Source organism: Pristiophorus japonicus, chromosome 3 (assembly GCF_044704955.1).
Source record: "Pristiophorus japonicus isolate sPriJap1 chromosome 3, sPriJap1.hap1, whole genome shotgun sequence".
Classification (NCBI taxonomy): domain Eukaryota; kingdom Metazoa; phylum Chordata; class Chondrichthyes; family Pristiophoridae; genus Pristiophorus; species Pristiophorus japonicus.
Window position 1 is genome coordinate 71,176,669 of NC_091979.1, and position 25,510 is coordinate 71,202,178.

At 43.1% G+C, this 25,510-nt stretch overlaps 2 protein-coding genes across 13 annotated transcripts in view; one reads left to right on the forward strand and one right to left on the reverse strand.

Annotated features, from left to right (window-relative positions):
* The window catches only part of LOC139259755 (solute carrier family 35 member F5-like), a 205,733-nt gene extending 198,088 nt beyond the window's left edge, over positions 1-7,645 (reverse strand). For 11 of the 12 annotated variants that reach the window (XM_070875446.1, XM_070875455.1, XM_070875454.1 and 8 more), the window contains exon 1: positions 7,544-7,645. The gene's annotated coding sequence lies outside the window, so the exon portion shown is untranslated. Of the gene's footprint in view, positions 1-7,282; positions 7,484-7,543 lie in introns of those variants that run through there. The other variant, XM_070875445.1, reaches the window with a different exon arrangement.
* A 388-nt stretch (positions 7,646-8,033) lies between these two features.
* LOC139259757 (actin-related protein 3) overlaps positions 8,034-25,510 on the forward strand; it is an 86,476-nt gene continuing 68,999 nt past the window's right edge. Inside the window, exon 1 of the mRNA XM_070875458.1 lies at positions 8,034-8,242. Coding sequence (XP_070731559.1) covers positions 8,199-8,242 — 44 coding nt within the window. The 5' untranslated portion in view covers positions 8,034-8,198. The remainder of the gene's footprint in view (positions 8,243-25,510) is intronic.

Here is a 25,510-nt window from a genome sequence, read left to right on the forward strand (position 1 = left end):
GTGCTTTAATTTTGCACACCAATCTCTTTGTGGGACCTTGTCAAAAGCCTTTTGAAAGTCCAAATACACCACATCCACTGGTTCTCCCTTGTCCACTCTACTAGTTACATCCTCAAAAAATTCTAGAAGATTTGTCAAGCATGATTTCCCTTTCATAAATCCATGCTGACTTGGACTGATCCCGACACTGCTTTCCAAATGCGCTGCTATTACATCTTTAATAATTGATTCCAACATTTTCCCCACTACCGATGTCAGGCTAACCGGTCTATAATTCCCTGTTTTGTCTCTCCCTCCTTTTTTAAAAAGTGGGGTTACATTAGCTACCCTCCAATCCATAGGAACTGATCCAGAGTCGATAGAATGTTGGAAAATGACCAACAATGCATCCACTATTTCTAGGGCCACTTCCTTAAGTACTCTGGGATGCAGACTATCAGGCCCTGGGGATTTATCAGCCTTCAATGCCATCACTTTCCCTAACACAATTTCCTGACTAATAAGGATTTCCTTCAGTTCCTCCTTCTCACTAGACCCTCAGTCCCCCAGTATTCCTGGAAGGTTATTTGTGTCTTCCTTAGTGAAGACAGAACCAAAGTATTTGTTCAATTGGTCTGCCATTTCTTTGTTCCCCATTATAAATTCATCTGATTCTGACTGCAAGGGACCTACATTTGTCTTCACTAATGTTTTTCTCGTCACATATCTATAGAAGTTTTTGCAGCCAATTTTTATGTTTCTGCAAGCTTACTCTCATACTCTATTTCCCCCCTCCTAATTAAACCCTTTATCCTCCTCTGCTGAATTCTAAATTTCTCCCAGTCCTCAGGTTTGCTGCTTTTTCTGCCCAATTTATGTGCCTCCTCCTTGGATTTAACACTATCCCTAATTTCCCTTGTTAGCCACGGTTGAGCTACATTCGCTGTTTTATTTTTACACCAGATAGGGATGTACAATTGTTGGAAGTTCATCCATGTGATCTTTAAATGTCTGCCATTGCCTATACACCATCAACCCTTTAAGTATCATTCGCCAGTCTATCCTAGCCAATTCACGTCTCATACCATCGAAGTTACCTTTCTTTAAGTTCAGGACCCTAGTCTCTGAATTAGCTGTGTCACTCTCCATCTTAATGAAGAATTCTACCATGTTATGGTCACCCTTCCCCAAGGGGCCTCGCACAACAAGATTGCTAATTAATCCTCTCTCGTTACAAAACACTCCCCAATATTAAAATTGGTTTTTCAGGGCCATAACGTTTGCTTTGCAGTCAATGCGCTGGTAAAACCCAGTTACGCTTAATCCAAAAAGGTCTAACTTTTAATGGGGTATTTAAAAGCAGTATTACCGCAGAAGAGCCGGCGTTTTTGTCAGTTTTCATGATCTGACAGATTACATTGATTGCAGGCTCTGAGGAGAGGGGTCCACAGTGCAGTCTGCAGCGGAGCAGTGAATGAATTCACCATTTCCACATTCGGCTGCACATGCACTAGATCTTGAAGTTGCGGTCAGTTTCAAAAGCGAAATGACAGCGATCGCTGCCAGCTCATCATCATCAGGACAGCAAATTCCAGGCCAGGTTTGTATTTGCATGCCACTCAATACTTTTGACTTGGAGTTGTATCATACTTGCATAACAACTTAAAAATAAACGTGATGAGAATTCTCAGTTCATAAAATAAATGTACTGGATATGAAAATAATTTAATAAATCTACTCCATAAATTCTCTCTGACTATTTTCACCAACCACAGTGTAGAATAATGTTTTAAAAGTGACAATGTTCAGCATTGCATAATTGCAAGCACTCACTGCTCTTTCTGACTCTGGTCTCCTTTGCATTTGCCCTTCCTCCCCTCAGAGATTCAGAAGTTTACAGCACAGAAGGAGGCCATTCGGCCCATCGTGTCAGTGATGGCCAAAAAACAGCCATCCAGTCTAATCCCACTTTCCAGCTCTTGGGCCGTAGCCTTGTAGGTTACGGCACTTAAGTGCATATCCAAGTACTTTTAAATGCGATGTGGGTTTCTGCCTCTACCACCCTTTCAGGCAGTGAGTTTCTGACCTCCATCACCCTCTGGGTGAAAAGAATTCTTCTTAAATCCCCTCCAATCCTTGTAGCAATTACTTCCGGTTATTGACCTCTCTGCTAAGGAAAATAGGTCCTTCCTATCCATTTTATCTAGGACATTCATAATTTAATAACTTCAATTAAATCTCCCTTTAGCCTCCTCTGCTCCACAGAAAACAAACCTAACCTATCCAAAGAAAACCACCCCAGCCTATACAATCTTTCCTTATAGCTAAAATTCTTCAGTCCCGGCAACATCTTTGTAAATCTCCTCTGTACCCTCTAGTGCAATCACACTGTTTGTCTCCCTTCTTTTGCTGACTGTTTCCTCTCCGCCCATCTCTCTCTCTCGCTCTCCCTTGCTTTTGCTCTCTTTTTCTCACTCTCTCTTCTTTATTTGTCTCTCCCTCTCTCTTTCCCATCTCTGGTCCTGTCTCACTCTCTCCTAATTTTTCCCTTTCTCTGTCAAGATTCTTGATGTAACAGGACTGTCTGAACACAAGCACTTTAAAACTGAGCCCAGCCCATATTCTGAACACATTGCATGAGCTGCTCACAGCTTCCACACCCCCAGTTTTAAATTAGCTGCCCAGGATGTGCTGTGCCACACTAGTGGTTTGGAGTCCTGCAAGATTTTGCTGTTAATCTAGAGGGAAGCTTGCTTTTGGTTCTAACCTCTGCTGCACCTCTCTGCCTCTATGTCTCATCCAACCCCATTTCTGAACTCATTTTATTACATTCCATTGTCCAGTAACATATCCACCCGCTTATGTACACATTGCCTCCGATGTGTTTCTCTCTGTAAATCTACTGGGCCCTGTTTTTCCTTACTTTTGACAGCCTGTTTCTTTAACTGAAACTTTTTGGTAAATTTATCCAAAATTTTTGAATAACTGGCAAGCGATTCCTGCTGACATAGGTGCCTCGGGGGAGCAAGGATCCCAGCTAGGTTAAAATACCACTTACAACAATAACAACTTGTATTTCTATAGCACCTTTAACGTAGTGAAACGTCCCAAGGTGCTTCACAGGAGTAGGAGATTAAAAATTTGACACTGAGCCGCATAAGTATAAATTAGCGCAAGTGACCAAAGCTTGGTCAAAGAGGTAGGTTTTAAGGAGCGTCTTGAAGGAGGAAAGAGAGGTAGAGAGGCGGAGAAGTTTAGGCAGGGGGTTCCAGAGCTTGGGACCTAGGCAACAGAAGGCACAGCCACCAATAGTTGAGCGATTATAATCAGTGATACTCAAGAGGGCAGAATTGGAGGAGCGCAAACATCTTGGGTGGTTGTAGGGCAGAGCAGATTACAGAGATAGGGAGGGGCGAGGCCATGGAGGGATTTGAAAATAAAGGATGAGAATTTTGAAATTGTGACGTTGCTTAACCGGGAGCCAATGTAGATCAGCGAGCACAGGGGTGATGGGTGAGCGGGATCTGGTGCGAGTTCGGATATGTACAAAAGGTTGTTCTAAAAACAACAGAAAATATGAAAGAAATCTATAAAATGAGCAAAATACTATCATAACAATCAAACCACGCCAAACAATTTGATAAAAAGAGGTAGGGAAAGGGGAAAAGGGAATGGACTATCCACAGCGTGCTCAAGACTCCCCTCCCACCCAGTATGCAAGAAGCGCAACAAGAGAGGAATCACCGATGCATGCACAATGGGCAATGGACCAGAGCAGACAAAACAAGCAAGTTTAGGTGAAAATCCAGGCACTGTCAACCAGAACATAACAAGGTCAAAGCTTTTAATTGAGAAAGGCGAAAGTAAGACAAAGATAAAATAGATTGGAAAAATCAGATCCTGAGGTGATGAAAATGGAATTTGGGAAGACAAACTAGAACAGAACACTGACAAAGAGGCAGCAGCAGTGGGAAACATCCAAAAAGGTAATCAACGGAGTTCAGGAGAAACACATTCCACTAACAAACAAGAACAAACCAGCCAATAATGAAACACCATGGATTAATAAAGAAACAAGGGCAAAACTGAAACTGAAGAACAAGGCATACACCAAGCACAATGAAAATAAAGAAGAGGATGACAAAAGGGAAAAGATTAGCAAAGAAGTAAAAAAAAATGAGGAAGGCAAAGAAGAACTATGAAACCAAATTATCAAGGAATATTAAAAAAAGTAAAAGTATTCCACAGATACGTGAAGAACAAATTGTCAAACAGGATAGGGACAGAGCCCCATCATCATCATAGGCAGTCCTTCATATTGAGGATGACTTACTTCCACGCCAAAAAGGGATGAGTTCACAGGTGTTTCAATGAAGGACTTAATATTCCAGGTCCTGAACTACATGTTGAAAGGTGGAAGATGCCTGTGCGTGGATTTTTTAACATGTGGGGGCCATTGCACACCAGCCACTACACTTGACAGAGATTGGTCTTGGTCCAGTGGCAAGGATTAACCAAGACGACTGGAGAACAGCTCTGCTGCACGGACCTAGTGCACACACATATTGCCACATTAACAGAGCTACTAATGGATGCACAAGACACATATTACAGGCAACAGCGGACTGGCAGAAATACCAGACTACCACCTTGCCTCAGCCTCTACCAGGTAGGCGGACACAACATTACAAGAGATCAGGAAAGATATCAAGACATTCAAAACAGAAAGGGGGAAAATAATTGATAAACCAGTAAAAGTATGAGGGGACAAAACTGCAGGTCTGGACTCACCGTATTCGCACATACCAAAGGAAGCAAGGGAAGGGACAGTGGCAAGACGTTCTTGGACTAGCACTTTGGGATCCTCTCCCGAAACCCCTCCACCTTGCTAAACTCTCTCCCTGCCTTCCAAATTTTCCTTAAAATTTATCTCTTCAGTATAGTAGTAGGCAGACCCTCAGTCAAGGATGACCTGCTTCCAATCAAAAAATCAGTTCTTAGGTGTTTCCATGAAGGACCTGAACCAGGTCCCGAACTTCATTTTGAAGGTTGGAAGATGCCTGTGCGTGAATTCTTTTAATGTGGGGTGGCCATTGCACACCAGCCACCACACGGGCTTGACAGAGCAAGGTCTTGGTCCAGTGGCAAGGAGATCCAAGATGACTGGAGACTCTCTCTCCTATCTCTTCAACCATACCTTCAGTCACCTCTCCAAATCTTCTTTTGCTACTGCTCAGCATCCATTTTCACCACTTCAAAAGTAACTTGAGACTTTAAAATGTTAAAGGTTCTATATCAAGCAAGTTGTTGCTAAAGACAAATTATTTTAACTAACTTTTCAGAGTATTATAAAGATGATCTATGACATTATCGTGGATTGTGAAATCCAATATAAATTAACCATTTTTAATCTCTCATATTGTAAAGCAACAAGTACAAATAATCCTGCTCACATGCAAGTTAAATATCTACTGTATTAGATATTATAAATCATCTACATTAAACTGAACACTTAAGTGATGCTATCCATTTGTACAGACAGCCTTGAAAATGTCCAAGCATTGTCAGTCGAACAGAGGTAAATGAAATCGATTTGCTGCCTTAATGCAAGTTGAGATCCATTCTATTATACAGTAGAATTTTGTAATGGTCTAATAAAACATTTTCTGAATAAAGAACACAAATCTAAGTTTCAAACTGAAGTATCCAGCCCATAAAGCAGGAAACTACTCATAACTAAAAGACCAGAAATTTGAACTTCTTTTGTTCCGCACTTTCTTTCCAAGTACACCTTAGAAACATAGAAACATAGAAAAATAGATGCAGGAATAAGCCATTCGGCCCTTCAAGCCTGCACCACCATTCAATAAGATCATGGCTGATCATTCACCTCAGTACCCCTTTCCCGCTTTCTCTCCATATCCCTTGATCCCTTTAGCCGTAAGGGCCATATCTAACTCCCTCTTGAATATATCCAATGAACTGGCATCAACAACTCTCTGTGGCAGGGAATTCCACAGGTTAACAACTCTCTGAGTGAAGAAGTTTCTCCTCATCTCAGTCCTAAATGGCTTACCCCTTATCCTTAGATTATGTCCCCTGGTTCTGGACTTCCCCAACATTGGGAACATTATTTCCACATCTAACCTGTCCCGTCCCGTCAGAATTTTACATGTTTCTATGAGGTCCCCTCTCATCCTTCTAAACTCCAGTAAATACAGGTCCAGTCGGTCCTCATATGTCAGTCCTGCCACCCCGGGAATCAGTCTGGTGAACCTTCGCTGCACTCCCTCAATAGCAACAACGTCCTTCCTCAGATTAGGAGACCAAAACTGAACACAATATTCTAGGTGAGGCCACACTAAGGCCCTGTACAACTGCAATAAGACCTCCCTGCTCCTATACTCAAATCCCCTAGCTATGAAGGCCAACATACTATTTGTATTTCAGATAATATTCTGTTTTCGCCACCAAAGTGGATAACCTTACAGTTATCACATTATACTGCATCTGCCATGCATTTGGCCACTCACCTAACCTGTCCAAGTTACCCTGCAGCCTCTTAGCATCCTCCTCACAGCTCACATCGCCACCCAGCTTAGTGTCATCGGCAAGCTTGGAGATATTACATTCAATTCCTTCGTCTAAATCAGTCATGTATATTGTAAATAGCTAGGGTCCCAGCACTGAACCCTACGGCACCCCACTGGTCACTGCCTGCCATTCTCAAAAGGACCCGTTTATTCCCACTCTCTGCTTCCTGCCTGCCAACCAGTTCTCTATCCACGTCAATACATTACCCCCAATACCATGTGCACACTAATCTCTTGTGTGGGACCTTGTCAAAAGCCTTTTGTAAGTCCAAATACACCACATTCACTGGTTCTCCCTTGTCCACTCTACTAGTTACATCCTCAAAAAATTCTAGAAGATTTGTCAAGCATGATTTCCCTTTCATAAATCCATGCTGACTTGGACCGATCCTGTCACTGCTTTCCAAATGCGCTGCTCTTACATCTTTAATAATTGATTCCAACATTTTCACCACCACCGATGTCAGGCTAACCGGTCTATAATTCCCTGTTTTCTCTCCTTCCTTTTTTAAAAAGTGGCGTTTCATTAGCTACCCTCCAGTCCATAGAAACTGATCCAGAGTCAATAGAATGTTGAAAAATGACAATCTCCATGCCAACTATGAAAGGGGTAGGCAGAGGTTAAAAAGTTGCAAAAGCAAAAATTAGAGTTACTTTCTTAATGGAGAATGCTTGAATTTCACCTCGGTTAAAATAAGCATTGCACTCACATCGATGACAATAAAATGGAATCCAGTCATATTTAACTCGATTGGCCACTGAGATTAATGCCAGCAGCAGATGCCAACGTCCCCTGGTGCCCCGCAATATTCTGCCAGATTGGACCTGGACCTAACTGCCAACACGTCCTCGCCCTCCCCCAAAGAAAAAAAACCCAGTCTTACTATTCACCATCCCCAAACCGCCTAATATCGTTCGTTTAACAGCATCATGGGAAACACAACAAAGGACAAAAAGACACTCAAACTTACGCAGAAAACGTAAACGAGAATATCACATATTAAAGGTGACAGCCAGGAGGCGAAATGTTGTAAACAGAAACCCCTCCCCCCTCGCTCGCAGTTCCTGGTCAGATGTCCTTAAACCATTGCAAACCGACGGCCTCGTCCGCGCACGGTGTTCTGGGGATTGTAGTTTAATTGTTGCCCTCAGCCCAAGAGGAATCTACCGGAACTTTCCCTTCAGAAAAACTACAACTCCCGCGATGCAATGAGGGGGCCGACTGGGTCACGTGGACCAGGTCTCGCCAAGGTGTGGGGCGCAGTCACATTGGCAGTCAATGTTCCATGACGTCACACTGACTGACATCGAAGGTGACCACCCCCACCGAGCGTTTCGGAGATCGGCGAATCAGCGGCTGGTAGGGCGGGGCGAGCTGGCAAAGTGGGGCACGTGGGCCAATCGGGCTGGGTTGACCTGCGGGGCGGGGCCGCGGGATGACGGGCAGCTGAACGCCCGGAGGCGTCCGCCATTTTGGCCCCAGTGCGGAAGTTGTAGTTGTGTCTCGGACTCGGAGCGGCTGACGGTTCCGCCTTTTTCATGGTCAGGTAGCCTCCCGGTGCATCGGCTCTTTTTTTTTTCTTTTTTTTTTGGGGGTGCCCGTCTCATCGCGAAAAGTACCCGAAAATGGCAGGCAGATTACCGGCGTGTGTCGTGGACTGTGGCACAGGGTAAGCGGCGAGCGGTTGGCGGAGGAGGGTCTGAGGGCAGCAATCTGACACTCGGCTCCTGCCCGTGGAGCGGACGGTCCGAGTGTCAGGGTGGGGATTGCCGGGCCGTGGAGGGACCGCACATCATTTCATCTCTCTCACTCACTCTCACACACACACACACACACCCCAATAAAGATCCGCGCCCTGGATCAGAAAGGCTTTAATAGAAAATCAAGTCCATGGGCCGGGCGGCTCCGGTCTGACCAGAGGAGCCAGAGACCGCGGGGCAGGTTTGTCGGTGCCAGCAACAGTCTGTGTGTGTCTGCTGTAACGGAGCGGCTCTCCGGCTCCGCCCTTCCGTCAGCGCCGTTGCACCTCAAAGCCTCAGGTGAATCGCCTCGGTCGTTGCAGGGTCAGAATTTGCGTCCCAGCCCCACACTCCCCGGTAAAAGATCCGTGGGAGGCGCGGCGGGGTTTTTATTCTGACCGTTTTTTGGCTTTAAATAAATCAATCTTTGCAGAATAACCGTGATGGAAAAGGCCACGAGTGAGCAAGCGCGAAGGAACTTCCTAGTTGTCAAAGCCGCTTCCTCCTTTCATACATAATTTCCTTATAAGGGATTTTTTTTTGTAAGGCGATTAACATACTGATTTTCGGCGATCAAACTTTTATTTTATTGTCAATTGATTTTATTTCGAGCACCGACGATAAAAGTTCAATGCATCCTGCATTTGTCTTAAATATTATAACCCGAGTACCGTTTGAGAAGTTGAGATTTTCACATTGCACTTCCGCTTTTCAAAACAATCTCATATTTATGAGAAATGTTTGAATGAAGCGTTGAATTTTGCTATTGATGTCACGGACGTGGATATTATAGCGCCTTTAGGGAAATAAACTCTAGCATATGTAAACTATCCTGCCGGATAGTATGCATTGTATTGAATTTTGCTGTGTAGACAGACAAGTATAATGGATGATTGGTGCCTTTTTAATCTGTAGGCATATTTGTGTATTTTTCTTGGCAGATGATTTGGATGTGTACATACGCAAAATACATTATTGGAGCGTACCAAACACCTCACTGTTTGACTTGTGGTAGCCCCAACACTTTAAAATAATGAAGGGGATAGACAGGATAGAGGCAGAGAGGTTGTTTCCACTGGTCGGGGAGACTAGAACTAGGGGGCACAGCCTCAAAATACGGGGGAGCCAATTTAAAACCGAGTTGAGAAGGAATTTCTTCTCCCAGAAGGCTGTGAATCTGTGGAATTCTCTGCCCAAGGAAGCAGTTGAGGCTAGCTCATTGAATATATTCAAATCACAGATGGATAGATTTTTAACCAATGAGGGAATTAAGAGTTATGGGGAGCGGCCAAGTAAGTGGAGCTGAGTCCACGGCCAGATCAGTCGAAGGGCTAGGTGGCCTACTCCTGTTCCCCAACATTAATAAGAACATAAGAATTAGGAAGTCCAGAGTCAGGGGTCACAGTCTGGGGATGGGGGGGGTGGGCCATTTGGGGCCGAGATGGGGAGGGGCTTCTTCACCCAGGAAGTGATGAGCCTGTGGAATTCTCTGCCACGGAGAGTTGTTGACTAAATATATTCAAAAAGGAGTTAGATGTAGTCCTTACTACTAGTGGGATCAAGGGGTATGGCGAGAAAGCAGGAATGGGGTACTGAAGTTGCATGTTCAACCATGAACTCATTGAATGGCGGTGCAGGATCGAAGGGCCGAATGGCCTACTCCTGCACCTATTTTCTATGTTTCTATAACACACTGATTTGTTTGCATAATCTGCCCTCCACCATGTAAGCATCATTGTAACACATTAGATCTGCAAAATATTTTTCCCTAAAGTTTCAATTTGTACTTTTTGCTGATCTAGTGTAGAGTTACTACCTGCTTGTGTCTGAAAGCCTGGAATGGATGAGAGCATCAGTAAAATGGGTCAGAACTGTTTTTGGGTGAAGAACTATTTTTAAATTTAGTAAAATATAAATATGTAGGGGATGAGGTGCTTTTGTGAAAAATTAAGTTCTTCTATCTTGAAGCTGGAAGATTTAGTTAGTATGCTGTTTTCATCACTGGATCCTTATCTGAACAAAACACCATTTGGACCCAAGTCATTTCTGTGGCTGTGAGGGCTTCATAATATGTGTGGGACATCTTCAAGTTCCCAGTAGGCATCAGCCCACAGAATGTCCATAAATTGTCAATCTGAGTCACTAGAGGCCATAAGGATGGTTGACGTGGGTAATGAAGATATGCACACTGGGTGCATTTGAGGTTGAGTCATGTTGGAACCGAGTAGAAGCTTTGTTCCGCATCTGGTCCCTGCTATGTGTAACTTGGGAGTCTTGCATTTCCCAGTGCTAGCATGCATAATTTCTTACCTCAATGAGCATGATATGCAATAGGAAAAAGGGTTGAGAATTGTCTGTAGTTTTAAAATAAATGGCTTACAAAATTTGCTTGTTTCTATAGTCAACAATATTCTTTGATTTGATGTTTTACAACAAAACTGACCTTTTGTAGTTTGCAGCTTTGAGGTAATATTTCCAGCTGTCTGTCTACTGTCGACAAGAACAAGTACTCGGCTACTTACTGAAGGATGCATGATGAGAATTTGTGCCCCTTGAGTGGGCTGACCCAATTTCCCACTCATGGTTTTGTTGCTTTTGCATTTTACTGCTCATGTATTTGGATTACACCACATGAACTCCATGTAAGCAATTTTAAATGCAAATAGTAATTGAGACACTTTTGTCTTGTTTTTGATATCTCTGAAATACAAAAACATTCTTCGGATATTGCATGATAATTCTAATGCGATACAAATCATTGTGTATTTAGTTTATACATTTGAAGTTTCAAATCTGTAAACTCTAAATGGACTATGGTAAGTATTGGTAAATAATTAAGCAGTATGCAGCAACTCATACGACTCAAAAGTTAGTGAAACTGTCACTTGTGAAGTAAGTAAGCAGTCTTTAAATATTATATCTCAATCTACATAGGAAAAAATTGTTGTGGTCCCAGATAAGTGTCACTTATCTAAGTACATTTCATTTGTACATTTTGATCTCCAAGAAATGCTCTGTTGTGTATGTCAAAGTATATTACTACATTTTATTAAATTGCACTTATTTGCAAATATCCATGAGCTTGACGCAGTAATGGGGTGTAAGTGATGTTAAAAAGTATGGTATAAGTCAGGCACTCTCGTATGAATGATTTTCTCTGTAATCTATTTATATAATGTGATGAGAAGAGTTTTGCTTGGGTGAACTGATTCACAGTCTCTACAAATGGTTCAAATACAAATCGCCTGTTGCTATACATCAAAACTTGGGAGATTGGAGAGAATAAATATTCAAAACTCTGATGAAAAAAAATCTGATGGAAAAAGGTGTTAAACAGTCTGTTCCTTCGTGCTTAAATGCTTTGTTGCAGTGGTATGTGTGGAGGACAGGGCTACGCTTCCTTAAATTATTTTGATTCTTTTGAGGTATTGGACTTTTTCCTATAAGCTTTTCAGTTGAGCCGCCTGCAATTTAAATGTAACTGGATTTCTGGGAAGTACTTTTGTATGTTGCTTGTATGTAATAGCACATGCTTCCAGATTTCACCAGAATACTTTGAAGCCACATTGTTGAGGAACAGCAATTTGACATCTTTCGATCAGGCACTTCATAGCAATTTACTGCACAGAAGGAGGCCATTTGGCCCATCGTGCCCGTCTTGGTCAACAAAGAGCTATCCAGCCTAATCTCACTTTCCAGCTCTTGGGCTGTAGCCTTGTTGGTTACGGCATTTAAAGTGCATATCCAAGTACTTTTTAAATGTGATGAGGGTTTCTGCCTCTGCCATCTTTTCAGGCAGTGAGTTCCAGACCCCCACCACCCTCTGGGTGATAAAGTTTCCCCTCGAGTATCCTCTAAATCTCCTACCAATTACTTTAAATCTGTGCCCCCTGGTTATTGATCCCTCTGCTAAGGGACATGAGGCCCCTCATAATTTTATACACCACAATAAGCTCTCCCTTCAGCCTCCTCTATTCCAAAGAAAACCACCCCAGCCTATCCAATTTTTCGTAATAGCTAAAATTCTCCAGTCCAGGCAACATCTTTCCTGTAATGTGACCAGAACTTAACGCAGTACTCTAGCTGTGGCCTTACTAGTGTTTTATACAGTTCAAGCATAACCTCCCTGCTCTTATATTCTATACCTCGGCTAATAAAGGCAAGTATCCTGTATGCCTTCTCAGCCACCTTATCTACTTGTCCTGCTACCTTAAGGGATCTGAGGACATGCACTCTAAGATCCCTATGTTCCTCTACACTTCAGTGTCAAATCATTTATTGTGTATTCCCTTGCCTTATTAGCCTTCCCCAAATGCATTACCTCACACTTCTCCGCATTGAATTCCATTTGCCACTATTCTGCCCACCAGACCAGTCCATTGATAGCTTCCTGCAGTCGACAGCTTTCTTCATTATCTGCAAACTATAATCCTACCCCCTACATTCAGGTCTAAATCATTGATATATACCACAAAAAGCAAAGGGCCTAGTACTGAGCCCTGCAGAACCCCATTGGAAACATCCTTCCAGTCACAAAAATGGCCATTAACCATTACCCTTCCTGCCTCTGAGCCATTTTTAGATCTAACTTGCCACTTTGCCTTGGATCCCATGGGCTTTTACTTTCGTGATCAGTCTGCCATGTGGGACCTTATTAAAAGCCTTGCTAAAATCCATATAGACTACATCAAAGGCACTGCCCTCATCAACCCTCCTTGTTACCTCCTCAAAAAATTCAATCAAGTTAGTCAGACACAACTTTCCCTCAACAAATCCATGCTGAGTGTCCTTGATTAATCCGTGTCTTTCTAAATGAAGAGTTATCCTATCCCTCAGAATTTTTTCCAATAATTTTCCCACTATCGAGATTAGGCTGACTGGCCTGTAATTACTAGGTCTATCCATTTCTCCCCTTTTAAACAACAAACAATGTTGGCTGTCCTCCAGTCCTCCGGCACCACACCTGTAGCCAGAGAGGATTGGAAAATGACGGTTAGAGCCTCTGCTATTTCCCCCCTCGCTTCTTTTAATGGCCTGGGGATTTATCCACCTTCAAAGATGCTAAACTCCTGACTACTTCATTTCTCATTATGTTTATTTCATCTAATATTTCACAATCCTCCTCCCTAATTTGTAATGTCTACATCATCCCTCTCTTTTGTGGAAACAGACACAAAGTATTCATTAAGAACCTTACCAATGTCTTCTGCCTCCCCACAGAGGTTGCCTTTATGGTCTCTTATAGGCAGTACTCTTTTGTTATCCTCTTGCTCTTAATGTATTTATAAAACATCTTTGGATTTTCCTTGATTTTACTTTGCAATATTTTTTCATGTCCTCTCTTTGCTTTCCTAGTTTGCTTTTTAATTTCACCTCTGCACTTTCTATACTCCTCTAGGGTTTCTGCAGTATCTCAGTCATCAGTCATTGAAAGTTGGCATGCAGGTCCAGCAGGTGGTGAAGAAGGCAAATGGCATGCTGGCCTTCATAACGAGATAATTTGAGTATAGGAGCAGGGAGGTCTTATTACACTTGTACAGGGCTTTGGTGAGGCCACACCTTGAATATTGTGTTCAGTTTTGGTCTCTGAGGAAGAACATTCTTGCTATTGAGAGAGTGCAGCAAAGGTTCATCAGACTGATTCCTGGGATGGCAAGATTGACATATGAAGAAAGACTGGATCAACTAGGCTTATATTCATTGGAATTTAGAAGAATGAGAGGGGATCTCATAGAAACATATAAAATTCTGACGGGATTGGACAGGTTAGATGCAGGAATAATGTTCCCGATGTTGGGGAAGTCCAGAACCAGGGGTCACAGTCTAAGGATAAGGGATAAGCCATTTAGGACTGAGATGAGGAGAAACTTCTTCACTCAGAGGATTGTGAACCTGTGGAATTCTCTACCACAAAGTTGTTGAGGCCAGTTCGTTAGATATATTCAAAAGGGAGTTAGATGTGGCCCTTACGGCTAAAGGGATCAATGGGTATGGAGACAAAGCAGGAATGGGGTACTGAAGTTGCATGATCAGCCATGATATTGAATAGTGGTACAGGGTCGAATGGCCTACTCCTGCACCTATTTTCTATGTTTTCTATGAGCCCTCGGTATCTGCTCTAAGCTTCCCTTTTTTTCTTTATCCTATCCTGTATGCCTCTTGACATCCAGAGGGATCTAGATTTGTTACTCCTACCCTTTATCTTTAAGGGAACATACTTGCTCTGAGCCTTTACAGTCTTCCAGACTCAACATTGAGTTCAACAATTTCAGATCATAACTTCTGCCCCCATTTTTTGGCCAGCAACTATTGGTGATGATTCTGTTATTTCCATTTACACCTCCTCGCGACCCATTTTTTTGAATCTTTACTTGTCTCTTTACTATCTCCTTTCACCTTGCACCATCACCACTTTTGTCATTTAATCTTTCTTGCCTTCCACCCTATCACAGACCTTCCCTTTTGTTCTTTCCTGCCCTCCCCCCTTTCCCTGCCTCTGTACTTGTTTAAAACCTGTTACATATGGGTAGATACAGACAAAATGTTTTGTTATTGCTTTACTTTTCCAACTTTAACTTTATATTTTGTTACTGTTTTAATTTTTTTGGTACTTTTTGTGCTCTAACAACATTTTCTTTAACAAATTATGCACTCCCTGTGTCAATTTAGCTATACTAAGCTACAGTGTGGCAGAAAGCACGGACAGACCAAATCCATGATATCTGATAATTTGTCTTTAATTTTAGTAAATTGCTGCTACTATGTTTATATTTTAAAAGTTAATCTAGGTTTAAAGATGCCTTTAGTAACTGAAAGAAGTGTGTGGAATTAAGCAAGTACTATTATTTACTGTGTTTATAAAAACTTGTACAACAGAACTTGGTCGCAGTTGGATGGAGGGGAACTTTATAAAATGTCCACCAGCAACTTTCCCATGCCATTGCCCATAGTGAGTCAGATAAATGCAATTTTGTAGCAAAAGGGCTGTTATCACCAATTTTGATGTGATAAATTTAATAGAAAGTAAGTGTAAAATTTGCAGGAAGCAAATACTATATGCAATACTTCTGATAGCGAAGAAAAAGGTGTATGCATCGTATAAAGAAAACCTGGTTACGAACATGCCAGGATCAGCAATAGTGTAGTAAATGGTTTATATGAGGTTGTTATTACTGAATTTTCACCATTCAGAATAGATACAAATTCAGTTTGACCACACAAGTTTGGCTTTAGCAAGGATAGAGTGTAGATGTTGAATTCTAGTTATGATTATATCCATATTTATTAATGTGGATAGTCATACCAACTACACCAGAGCCTGCTCTGACAGGTTTGGTATTTTGGCTTATGTTTCAGGCAAGTTTTGTTCTGTTTTCTGTAGGGAGGAATTTACATTTGTATTTATCGTATCCCAGTTTACGAAATACATTTATTGCTGATATTTGTCTTTAATTTAAAAAGATACTTTATTACTTTACCACTATAGGTTAACTATTTTGTGCGGTTAATTCCTTTGTCGCTAATCCATAAAATCAAGAATCTTGGTATTGCACTCAATTTACCTGATGTTAGAAGATGTATGATTTTTCAGTTGTGAGCATATAAAGGGCGACTATATATGTACACTTTTTATACTTACACTGCTGAAACGGATTGACTCTTGGATTTAAGTAATGCTTACGAGCGTACGAACAATGGCAGATAGGTAAAGATCATTTGGTCCATCGAGCCTGCCTCTGTCAATTGTGTATTACAACATCTGCAATCCACCCCACCCGAAACCATGTGATCGCCTGGAAGAGGCAAAAAAACAGATAAAAACCAGGCCAATGTGGGGAAATTCAATCTGAGAAATTCCCCTCTCGCCCATCTAAGCGATCAAAACTAGTCCAGGAGATTACTCTGCCCCTGAAGTAGTCATCATCATCATAGGCAATCTCTCAAAATTGAGGAAGACTTCCTTCCACTCAAAGTGAGTTCTTTGGTGACTGTACAGTCCAATACAGGAATTACAGTCTCACAGGTGGGACAGACAGTCATTGAAGGAAAGGGTGGATGGGGAGTCTAGTTTGCCACACGCTCCTTCCGCTGACTGCACTTGCTTTCTGCATGCTCTCGGCGACAAGACTCGAGGTCCCTAGAAGTGCCAACCTCTGTAAGAGGTGAGCTCTGTCCCAGCTAGAAACAAATCCAGCTCTTGAAGAATGAGGTGATCTTATCGAAACGTATAAGATTGAGGGGGCTTGACAAGGTGGATGCAGAGAGGATGTTTCCGCTGATAGGGGAGACTAGAACTAGAGGGCATAATCTTAGAATAAGGGGCCGCCCATTTAAAACAGATGAGGAGAAATTTCTTCTGATGGTTGTGGATCTGTGGAATTCACTGCCTCAGAGAGCTGTGGAAGCTGGGACATTGAATAAATTTAAGACAGAAATAGACAGTTTCTTGAACGATAAGGGGTTAAGGAGAGCGGGCAGGGAAGTGGACCCGAGTCCATGATTAGATCAGCCATGATCGTATTAAATGGCGGAGCAGGCTCGAGGGACCGTATGGCCTTCTCCTGCTCCTATTTCTTATATTCTTATGAATTCAGCGAGTCTGTGTCCGCCACGAGACGATAGACTGTTCTAGAGGTCCGCTATTCTCTGGGAAAAGAACCACCTCCTGACATTTAACCTAGATCGAGCCTTACACATTAAATTTGTGATCCGTGGTCCTGCCTAACCTATTTAATTGAAATAAACTGTCAGCTGGAACACAATCTATTCGATCATTATCTTATAAACCTCAATCAGATCATCCCTAAGTCTAAGGTGTAGAGTCCCAACTCTTTTAGCCTATCTTGATAACTAAAATGCTTTAGACTGGAAATTAGTGTGGTGGCCCTCCTCTGCACCCTTTCCAAAGCCTCAATATTACCGACCACGTGAGGAGACCAAAACCGGACACAATATTCCAAGTTCAGCCTGACTAAGGTCTTGTACAAGGACAAAACAGCATGCCTCATCTTCCACTCAGTTGTCCTATGGATACACCCCAACACCCTATTTGCTCTAGCTATCGCGATATGGCATTGCCCCATGTACCTTTAAGGATGTATGCACTAGAATGACCAAATATCTTTCTGTCTCCTCCATCTTTAATGCCTTTCCCTGAAGGGTGTATGAATGTTGTATATTTGCCCTGCCCACATGCATTTATCTGAGTAATACATCATTTTCCAGTCTTGAGCCCACTCTTCCAACACATTAAGATCTGCCTGAAGCAAACGAGTCATCATCTACGGTTCTAACACTCGCACAGATCTTAGTATCATCTGAAAATTTGCAGATTGTGCCTCCAAGACCTACATGCAGAACATTAATAAAAATAGTAACGCGCAAAGGTCTCAACACTGATCCCTGTGGGACACCACTCGTGACTGGTCTCCAAACAGATCCAAATCCATCGAAAACTACTTTTTGCCTATCTCTTGCCAGCCAGTTCTCAATCCATCTCAATATATTACCACTAACACTAGAGGCTTCAATCTGATAGAAAAGACTATTGTGCGGTACCTTATAAAAAGCTTTTTGAAAATCTAGGTAGACAATGTCTATTGGACTTCCTTCATATACCAACTTTGTAACTTCAAAAAAATACAATTATATTTGTAAGACATTACTTTTTTTATGAAGTCATGTTGGGTGTTCCTAATAGGTCCTTCTCTATTCAGGTATTCATGTATTGCTCCTGAATAATTCCTTCAAGCATCTTGCCTATTACTGAGATTAAACTAATAGGCCTATAGTTACCCAGGTCTGTCTTGTTAACTTTTTTAAAGATGGGAACTACATGAGCCTTCCAGTCTATTGGAACCATTTCAGAATGTAGCAAGCTATTAAAGATGCAGGCGAGGGGCTTACTGCTATATCTATTTTCAAGTTCTTAATTCTTTCTAAAAGAATATGTTTACCTGTGTTAATATTACTAGTTTTGTTAACATTATTAAAATCTAATAATTTAGTATCATCTTCAAGGTTGAACGATTATAAATGTGACCCTTTAAGTTGGGAATTTCTGTATTAAAACTTAAAAAGGTGAATGGCACCTGATTGGGTTGCAAATGTGAGGTAAAACAAAACTGCAAATGCTGGAAATCTTAAATTTAAAAAAAAACAGGAAATTTCAAAAATACAAAAAAGAAAACACAGGTTATGACAGGATGTGTAGGCTTCATTACTTCAATGAAAGCCAAGAGTAGTCTACGTAATCTACCCAAATCACATTTTCAAGAGTAAAGAAAGGTTGTGGTGCTTTGGCTGTGTGCCTTTCATCTTCTGAAGGGTGTCCAACTGAAATATCATGGGATGCACACCCAAAATATCATGCCTGTCTTTTGTCTTGAAAATGTGGTTTGGGTTGATGTGGCTTGGTTGCAGAGTCTTGGCTTAAAGCACTTTTCCGCTGTTCATTTTTAATGCACAGAGGAGTGCTGGGAGCAAATGATCAGCAGTGAAACGTTTCTGTGCCCAAGTCTTGGGGCTTATTTTTGGCCAAGCCCGTTTTCTGGCGTATTGCCAGAGTTACGCCTATTTTTCTAGGCCAGAATCGTACCAGAAATATTTTGCCGAAGTTTCCCCAATGTATCATTCAAATTTGGCGCCGTGCAGTGTGTCCAGTCGCCTTGGCGGGGGGGGGGGCCACAGAGCCTGCTGTCTGTGCCAAAAAAATGATGCCGCACCTTCTGCGCATGCGCTATTTAAAAAAAAAAAGTGAAGTTTTTGACGTTATTTCAATGGACGCGCATGCGCAGTACAACTCCGGGTAGGCAATCGGCTATTTTTAAAGAGCCAGTTGTGTGTGTGAAAAGGAGTGCATTGGAAAATTCGGTCGTGCAGCAGCACAAGATGCAACGCGGTGCAAAGACCAAGAATTTCTTGCAGGATGAAGTGGAGGCACCAGTTACTGTGATTGAGAACAGATAGCAGGAGCTGGACACCAGCAGAAGTCACACAAAAGTTCCACTTAAAGAAATGAAGAAACGCTGGAACTAAGTTGCAGAAGATTACTGCGCATTGGTGACCACCACGAGATCTGCAGGCCAGTGTAAAAAGAAGTGATAGGACCTTGGTCAAGTAGTTAGTGTGAGTAATATTTTCATTTATTCAATGGAATTGCAATTGTAAATGTGACCAGCTATATATGTCCCACCAGCAGAAAGATACCCTCTCTTTAAAAAGTTGCATTTTCATCTTTGCAGAGGAAGGTGGCACATAATAAAAGGGAAAGAACTCGAACAGGAGGAGGCCCAGCAAATCTGCGCCCATTGACACCCTTGGAAGAGAGGGTAGTTGTTTTGATGGGTCATGCCTGGAGAAAAGCAACCACCACTGCACAAGCTGGGCAAACATTCAAGGGAGAGGGTAAGTCCTGCAAATTCCACAGTTTGGTTTTGCTAAATGTTAAGTACTAAACGGGTTAAATGGAAACATAGAAAATAGGTGCAGGAGTGGGCCATTCGGCCCTTCGAGCCTGCACCACCATTCAATAAGATCATTCCCTCAGTCCCCCTTTTCTGCCTTCTCTCCATACCCCTTGATCCCTTTAGCCGTAAGGGCCATATCTAACTCCCTCTTGAATATATCCAATGAACTGGCATCAACAACTCTCTGCGACAGGGAATTCCACAGGTTAACAACTCTGAGTGAAGAAGTTTCTCCTCATCTCAGTCCTAAATGGCCTACCCCTTATCCTTAGACTGTGTCACCTGGTTCTGGACTTCTCCAACATTGGGAACATTCTTCCCGCATCTAACCTGTCCAGTCCCGTCAGAATCTTATACGTTTCTATGAGATCCCCTCTCATCCTTCTAAATTCAGTGTATAAAGGCCCAGTTGATCCAGTCTCTCCTCATATGACAGTCCAGCCATATACATAAGAACATAAGAATTAGGAACAGGATTGGCCATCTAGCCCCTCGAGCCTGCTCCGCCATTCAACAAGATCATGGCTGATCTGGCCGTGGACTTAGCTCCACTTACCCGCCTGCTCCCTGTAACCCTTAATTCCATTATTGGTTAAAAATATATCTATCCATGACTTGAATACATTCAATGAGCTAGCCTCAACTGCTTCCTTGGGCAGAGAATTCCACAGATTCACAACCTTCTGGGAGAAGAAATTCCTTCTCAACTAGGTTTTAAATTGGCTCCCCCGTATTTTGAGGCTGTGCCCCCTAGTTCTAGTCTCCCCGACCAGTGGAAAAACTTCTCTGCCTCTATCTTATCTATCCCTTTCATTATTTTAAATGTTTCTATAAGATCACCCCTCATCCTTCTGATCTCCAACGAGTAAAGACCCAGTCTACTCAATCTCTAGTTGGTTCCTCAACATATTGGCCTAGAAAACCATCCCTAATACACTCCAGGAAATCATCTTCCACCGCATTGCTACCAGTTTGGTTAGCCCAATCAATATGTAGATTAAAGTCGCCCATGATAACTGCTGTACCTTTATTGCACACATCCCTTATTTCTTGTTTAATGCTGTCCCCAACCTCACTACTACTGTTTGGTGGTCTGTACACAACTCCCACGAGCGTTTTCTGCCCTTTGGTATTCGGCAGCTTCATACATACCGATTCCACATCATCCAAGTTAAAGTCCCTCCTTAATATTGCATTAATTTCCTCTTTAACCAGCAACGCCACCCCGCCTCAATTTCCTTTCTGTCTATCCTTCCTAAATGTTGAATACCCCTGGATGTTGAATTCCCAGCCTTGGTCACCCTGGAGCCATGTCTCCGTGATGCCAATTACATCATATCCATTAACTGCTATCTGCGCAGTTAATTCGTCCACCTTATTCCGAATACTCCTCGCATTGAGGCACGGAACCTTCAGGCTTGCCTTTTTAACACACTTTGCTCCTTTAGAATTTTGCTGTAATGTGGCCCTTTTTGTTTTTTGCCTTGGGTTTCTCTGCCCTCCACTTTTACTATTCTCCTTTCTATCTTTTGCTTCTGCCTCCATTTTATTTCCCTCTGTCTCCCTGCATAGGTTTCCATTCCCCTGCCATATTAGTTTAACTCCTCCCCAACAGCACTAGCAAACACTCCCCTGAGGACATTGGTTCTGGTCCCACCTCCCCCATTTGAATCCCTCCCTTCTGCACCACTCTTCAAGCCACGTATCCATCTGAGCTATCCTGCGAGTCCTACTCTGACTAGCACGTGGCACTGGTAGCAATCCTGAGATTACTATTTTTGAGGTCCTACTTTTTAATTTAGCACCTAGCTCCCTAAATTCATCTCGTAGGACCTCATCCAGTTTTTTTTACCTATATCGTTGGTACCTATATGCACCACGACAACTGGCTGTTCACCCTCCCTTTTCAGAATATCCTGCACCCGCTCCGAGACATCCTTGACCCTTGCACCAGAGAGGCAACAACCATCCTGGAGTCTCGATTGCGGCCGCAGAAACGCCTGTCTATTCTCCTTACAAACTAATTCCCCATCGCCATAGCTCTCCCACTCTTTTTCCTGCCCTCCTGTGCAGCAGAGCCACCCACGGTGCCATGAACTTGGCTGTTGCTGCTCTCCCCTGATGAGTCATCCCCCGCCCCCCAATAGTACCCAAAGCGGTGTATCTGTTTTGCAGGAGGATGACCGCAGGGAACCCCTGCACTACCTTCCTTGCACTGCTCTTCCTGCTGGTCACCCATTCCCTATCTGGCTATGTACCCTTTACCTGCGGTAAGACCAACTCGCTAAATGTGCTATTCACGTCATTCTCAACATCGTGGATGCTCCAGAGTAAATCCACCCGCAGCTCCAGTGCCACAATGTGGTTTGTCAGGAGCTGCAGGCGGATAAACTTCCCGTGCACGTAGTCCAGTGTCCCTGACTTCCCATATAGTACAGGAGGAGCATAATATATGTCCCAGCTCTCCTGCCATGACTAACCCCTAGATTAACTTAATTTGGCAACAACAATGCTAAAAGGTTACTTACTGGAAAAGAAAAACTACTTACCAATCACTTATCCCCTTGGCTGTGACGTCACCTTTCGATTTCTTTCTACTTTTTTGCCTCCCTGCTGCAGCTGCACCAGCGGGCCTCTTGTAGGCCTCCCTGGATACCCGTTCCACCTCCTCTCCGACGATGAACTCCCGCCGAATGATGGGTCTCTTGTAGCTATGCTTTGGTTCATAACATAAGAAATAGGAGCAGGTGTAGGCCATATGGCCTCTTGAGCCTGCTCCGCCATTTAATACGATCGTGGCTGATCCGATCATGGACTCGGGTCCACTTCCCTGCCCGCTCCCCATAACCCCTTATTGTTCAAGAAACTGCCTATTTCTGTCTTAAATTTATTCAATGTCGCAGCTTCCACAGCTCTCTGAGGCAGCGAATTCCACAGATTTACAACCCTCAGAGAAGAATTTCTCATCTTAGAATAAGGGGCTGCACATTTAAAACTAAGATTATACCCTCTAGTTCTCGTCTCCTATCAGTGGAAACATCCTGGGGATGTCTCTGTCAGCTACGCTTCGGTTGATGCAATGTGCTATCATTCAACATGGTCCTACAAATTAGCCTGCGCTGTGTGAGCCTACTCATGCCACCTTGTCCCCCCTCCTCTGTTGTTAACCATTTGTCTGTGTTCTGTTATATTTTGCAGAACTTGAGACCAACCCTGACTAGGCAGTAGTTGTTTCAGATGAGGAGGAGCCTGAAGAGGAGAACATCTTCCAATCCCACCCTCCAGACCAAGAGCATGGGGGTGAGGGGGAGGAGATGGATGACACCCCCACTGTTTTGCTGACTTTGGTGGAGGTGCAGGTGCCACCCATTGAAGTGCCAGCCCCTCCCGTGACTAGTGGTTTGAATACTTGTGGGATATTCCATGGTTTCCTAACATCCGAGGCTGCTGGTGGGGTGCAGCGAGGCACACCCAGGGCCCCACCTTCCGAGGCTGCTGGTCCCAGTGCCACATCTGTGGGGGGGAAGGAGAGCTCGACAGCGTTCACCTGAGGCGCAGGATCTAACAGATGTGGTTCAGATGATGGCAATGAGTGGAGAGAGCATTGACCTTATGCGATCAATCCTGGACACCATCAGTGGGGTGGGTGATGAGGTAGCGGGACTGTCGGGAGAAGTAACAGCAATCTCACGAGAAATGGGAACGACGTCCGTGACCATGAGAGGGAATGTCAGAGCTGGTGCAAACACCATCACTGAACATGAGGGAGAGAATGTCACAGGTAGTTGGGACAGTTTTGCTCAACATGAGGGAGGGAATGTTGCATGTCATTGAGACACTGTCAGGGCGCATGAGGGGCGGCATGTTGGAGTTTGCTGCTGCGATAAGGGAACACGTCCAGACCCCGTGCCCGTTGACGGAATCAACTGCCACTCCCACTCCAATTCCCACACCAGCCTCTGAAGAGCCCCAAGCTGGGCCCCTCCACATTGCACCCACCCCTCAACAGGTTGCGCACTACCCGAGATCTTAGAAATAAGCTTGGTATCAATCCCAGAAACACTGCGCCACCGCCTGCGGACAAGGATAGTGGAGTCGCCAAGATCAAACACTGCAGGCGATCTTAGAATAAGGTGGAGGAGAGATGGGTGCAGCCTTTCTTTGCTGTTGTTGTTGTTACTGTTGAAACTGTTCTCAAATTAAAAGATTTTTGTAAGTTATGTAAATTTACTAGTTTAAATGTTTTTAAGTGATCTTCGAGTTTGTAAGTGATTGTAACTGAAACCTTTAAAATTTGACACAAGAATAATTTTGTTTAAGTACAAGAACTGTTTGTTAAACTTTTGAATAAAATATATTTTACATTAAATCTGAATCGTTTTCATTTGTTCCATTATTAACACAGCAGACAGGACAGGTTCTTTGTTCTCTCTCCCCAGTCTGTATGGGTGGACTTCTCTTTTTCTCCCCCCCCCCAAACTCATTGCAGTCTTGTGCCTAGTGCTGCAGCCTTTCAATCGCTACCTCCCTCCCCAGCTCAGTGCAGAAGCCTTCTGATCTCGCCACCTCTTTTCCCCTTCCTCCTGGGCTTATTTTCCAGCCGAGCCCGTGTCTGGGCGCGGGGCCGATTCTATGACTCTCCAGCCCTGCTTGAAGATGCTGGGTGGTGGTGTGTGTGTAAAAAAAAAAAAATGAAAACTTCAGAAATCCAAGAAACTTCCATGTACCCCATTGAAAGGTTAAAAAAAAAAGTTTAACTTTATTACAGATACTTCAAGTGTTAAAGATTCCCTCCAAAAACTTCGATGAAAAACAATGGCGTCTTTCAGTGCCAATTTTTCAATGTGCGCTGTTTTGTGTTAACGCACCAGAAGGTTTTTCGGGAGCGGCCAGATATGCCGACCTTGGATAAAACATTTTTGGTCAAACTGAAAAAATGCTGAAAACTGGTGCAGACAAGACGTCAAAAAATCCTAACCTAGAAAAATCATAACTAAAGCAGTTACACTGGTGCAGATTCCAGGGGGAAACTTTGACTTAAATAATTACGCCAGAAAAAACGGCGTGCGCCAAAAAAATCCGCAAATGACCCTGGAAAATTGAGCCCTTGGAGATTAGCAGGAGATGCTCACTGCAGTTGGAAGGACAGTTGACCTCTGGCAGTGTTGAAGTGGCTTCGTCTAATACTGTGTCATTTGCCACATTCTCCTAAAGCAAATAGATGATGACAATTGTTATAACATTGAGGTAGTGAGAAACACTTGTATGCTATGGGTAAAGAATGAGTGTAGTATAAGTGAGCTACTTGTGTTAAGTATTTCCCTCTCTTCCCCCTCTGCCCCCCTTTTTTGTCATGTGCCCGAATTGATTGATATTCTCCAGTAACTTGCCCAAATGGCTGCTGTGTAAAGCTAGAATATGAGTGTTCGTAGCCTATTTCAACGATGGAGGCTTCACAGATGAGTCATATTCTGGCTTAGTCCTTACAACCATATGTGTGGCAGCAATGGTCATTGTTTAAAAATCAGGAATAGGGAGACTTTTCACAGATCAGGATTGGGACTGGCCTACTTGATCTTGGCTCAATATTGCACCACATCATTTAGTTTTTAAGCCGTCAAAGAGCCCTCTTCAGAAATGTTTGCAAAAGTCCGCCTGAAACGCTGGCAAACCACTTTAGTAATTGATGTGCACACAGATGAAATGTTTTTAAGGAGCTGCATCACCATG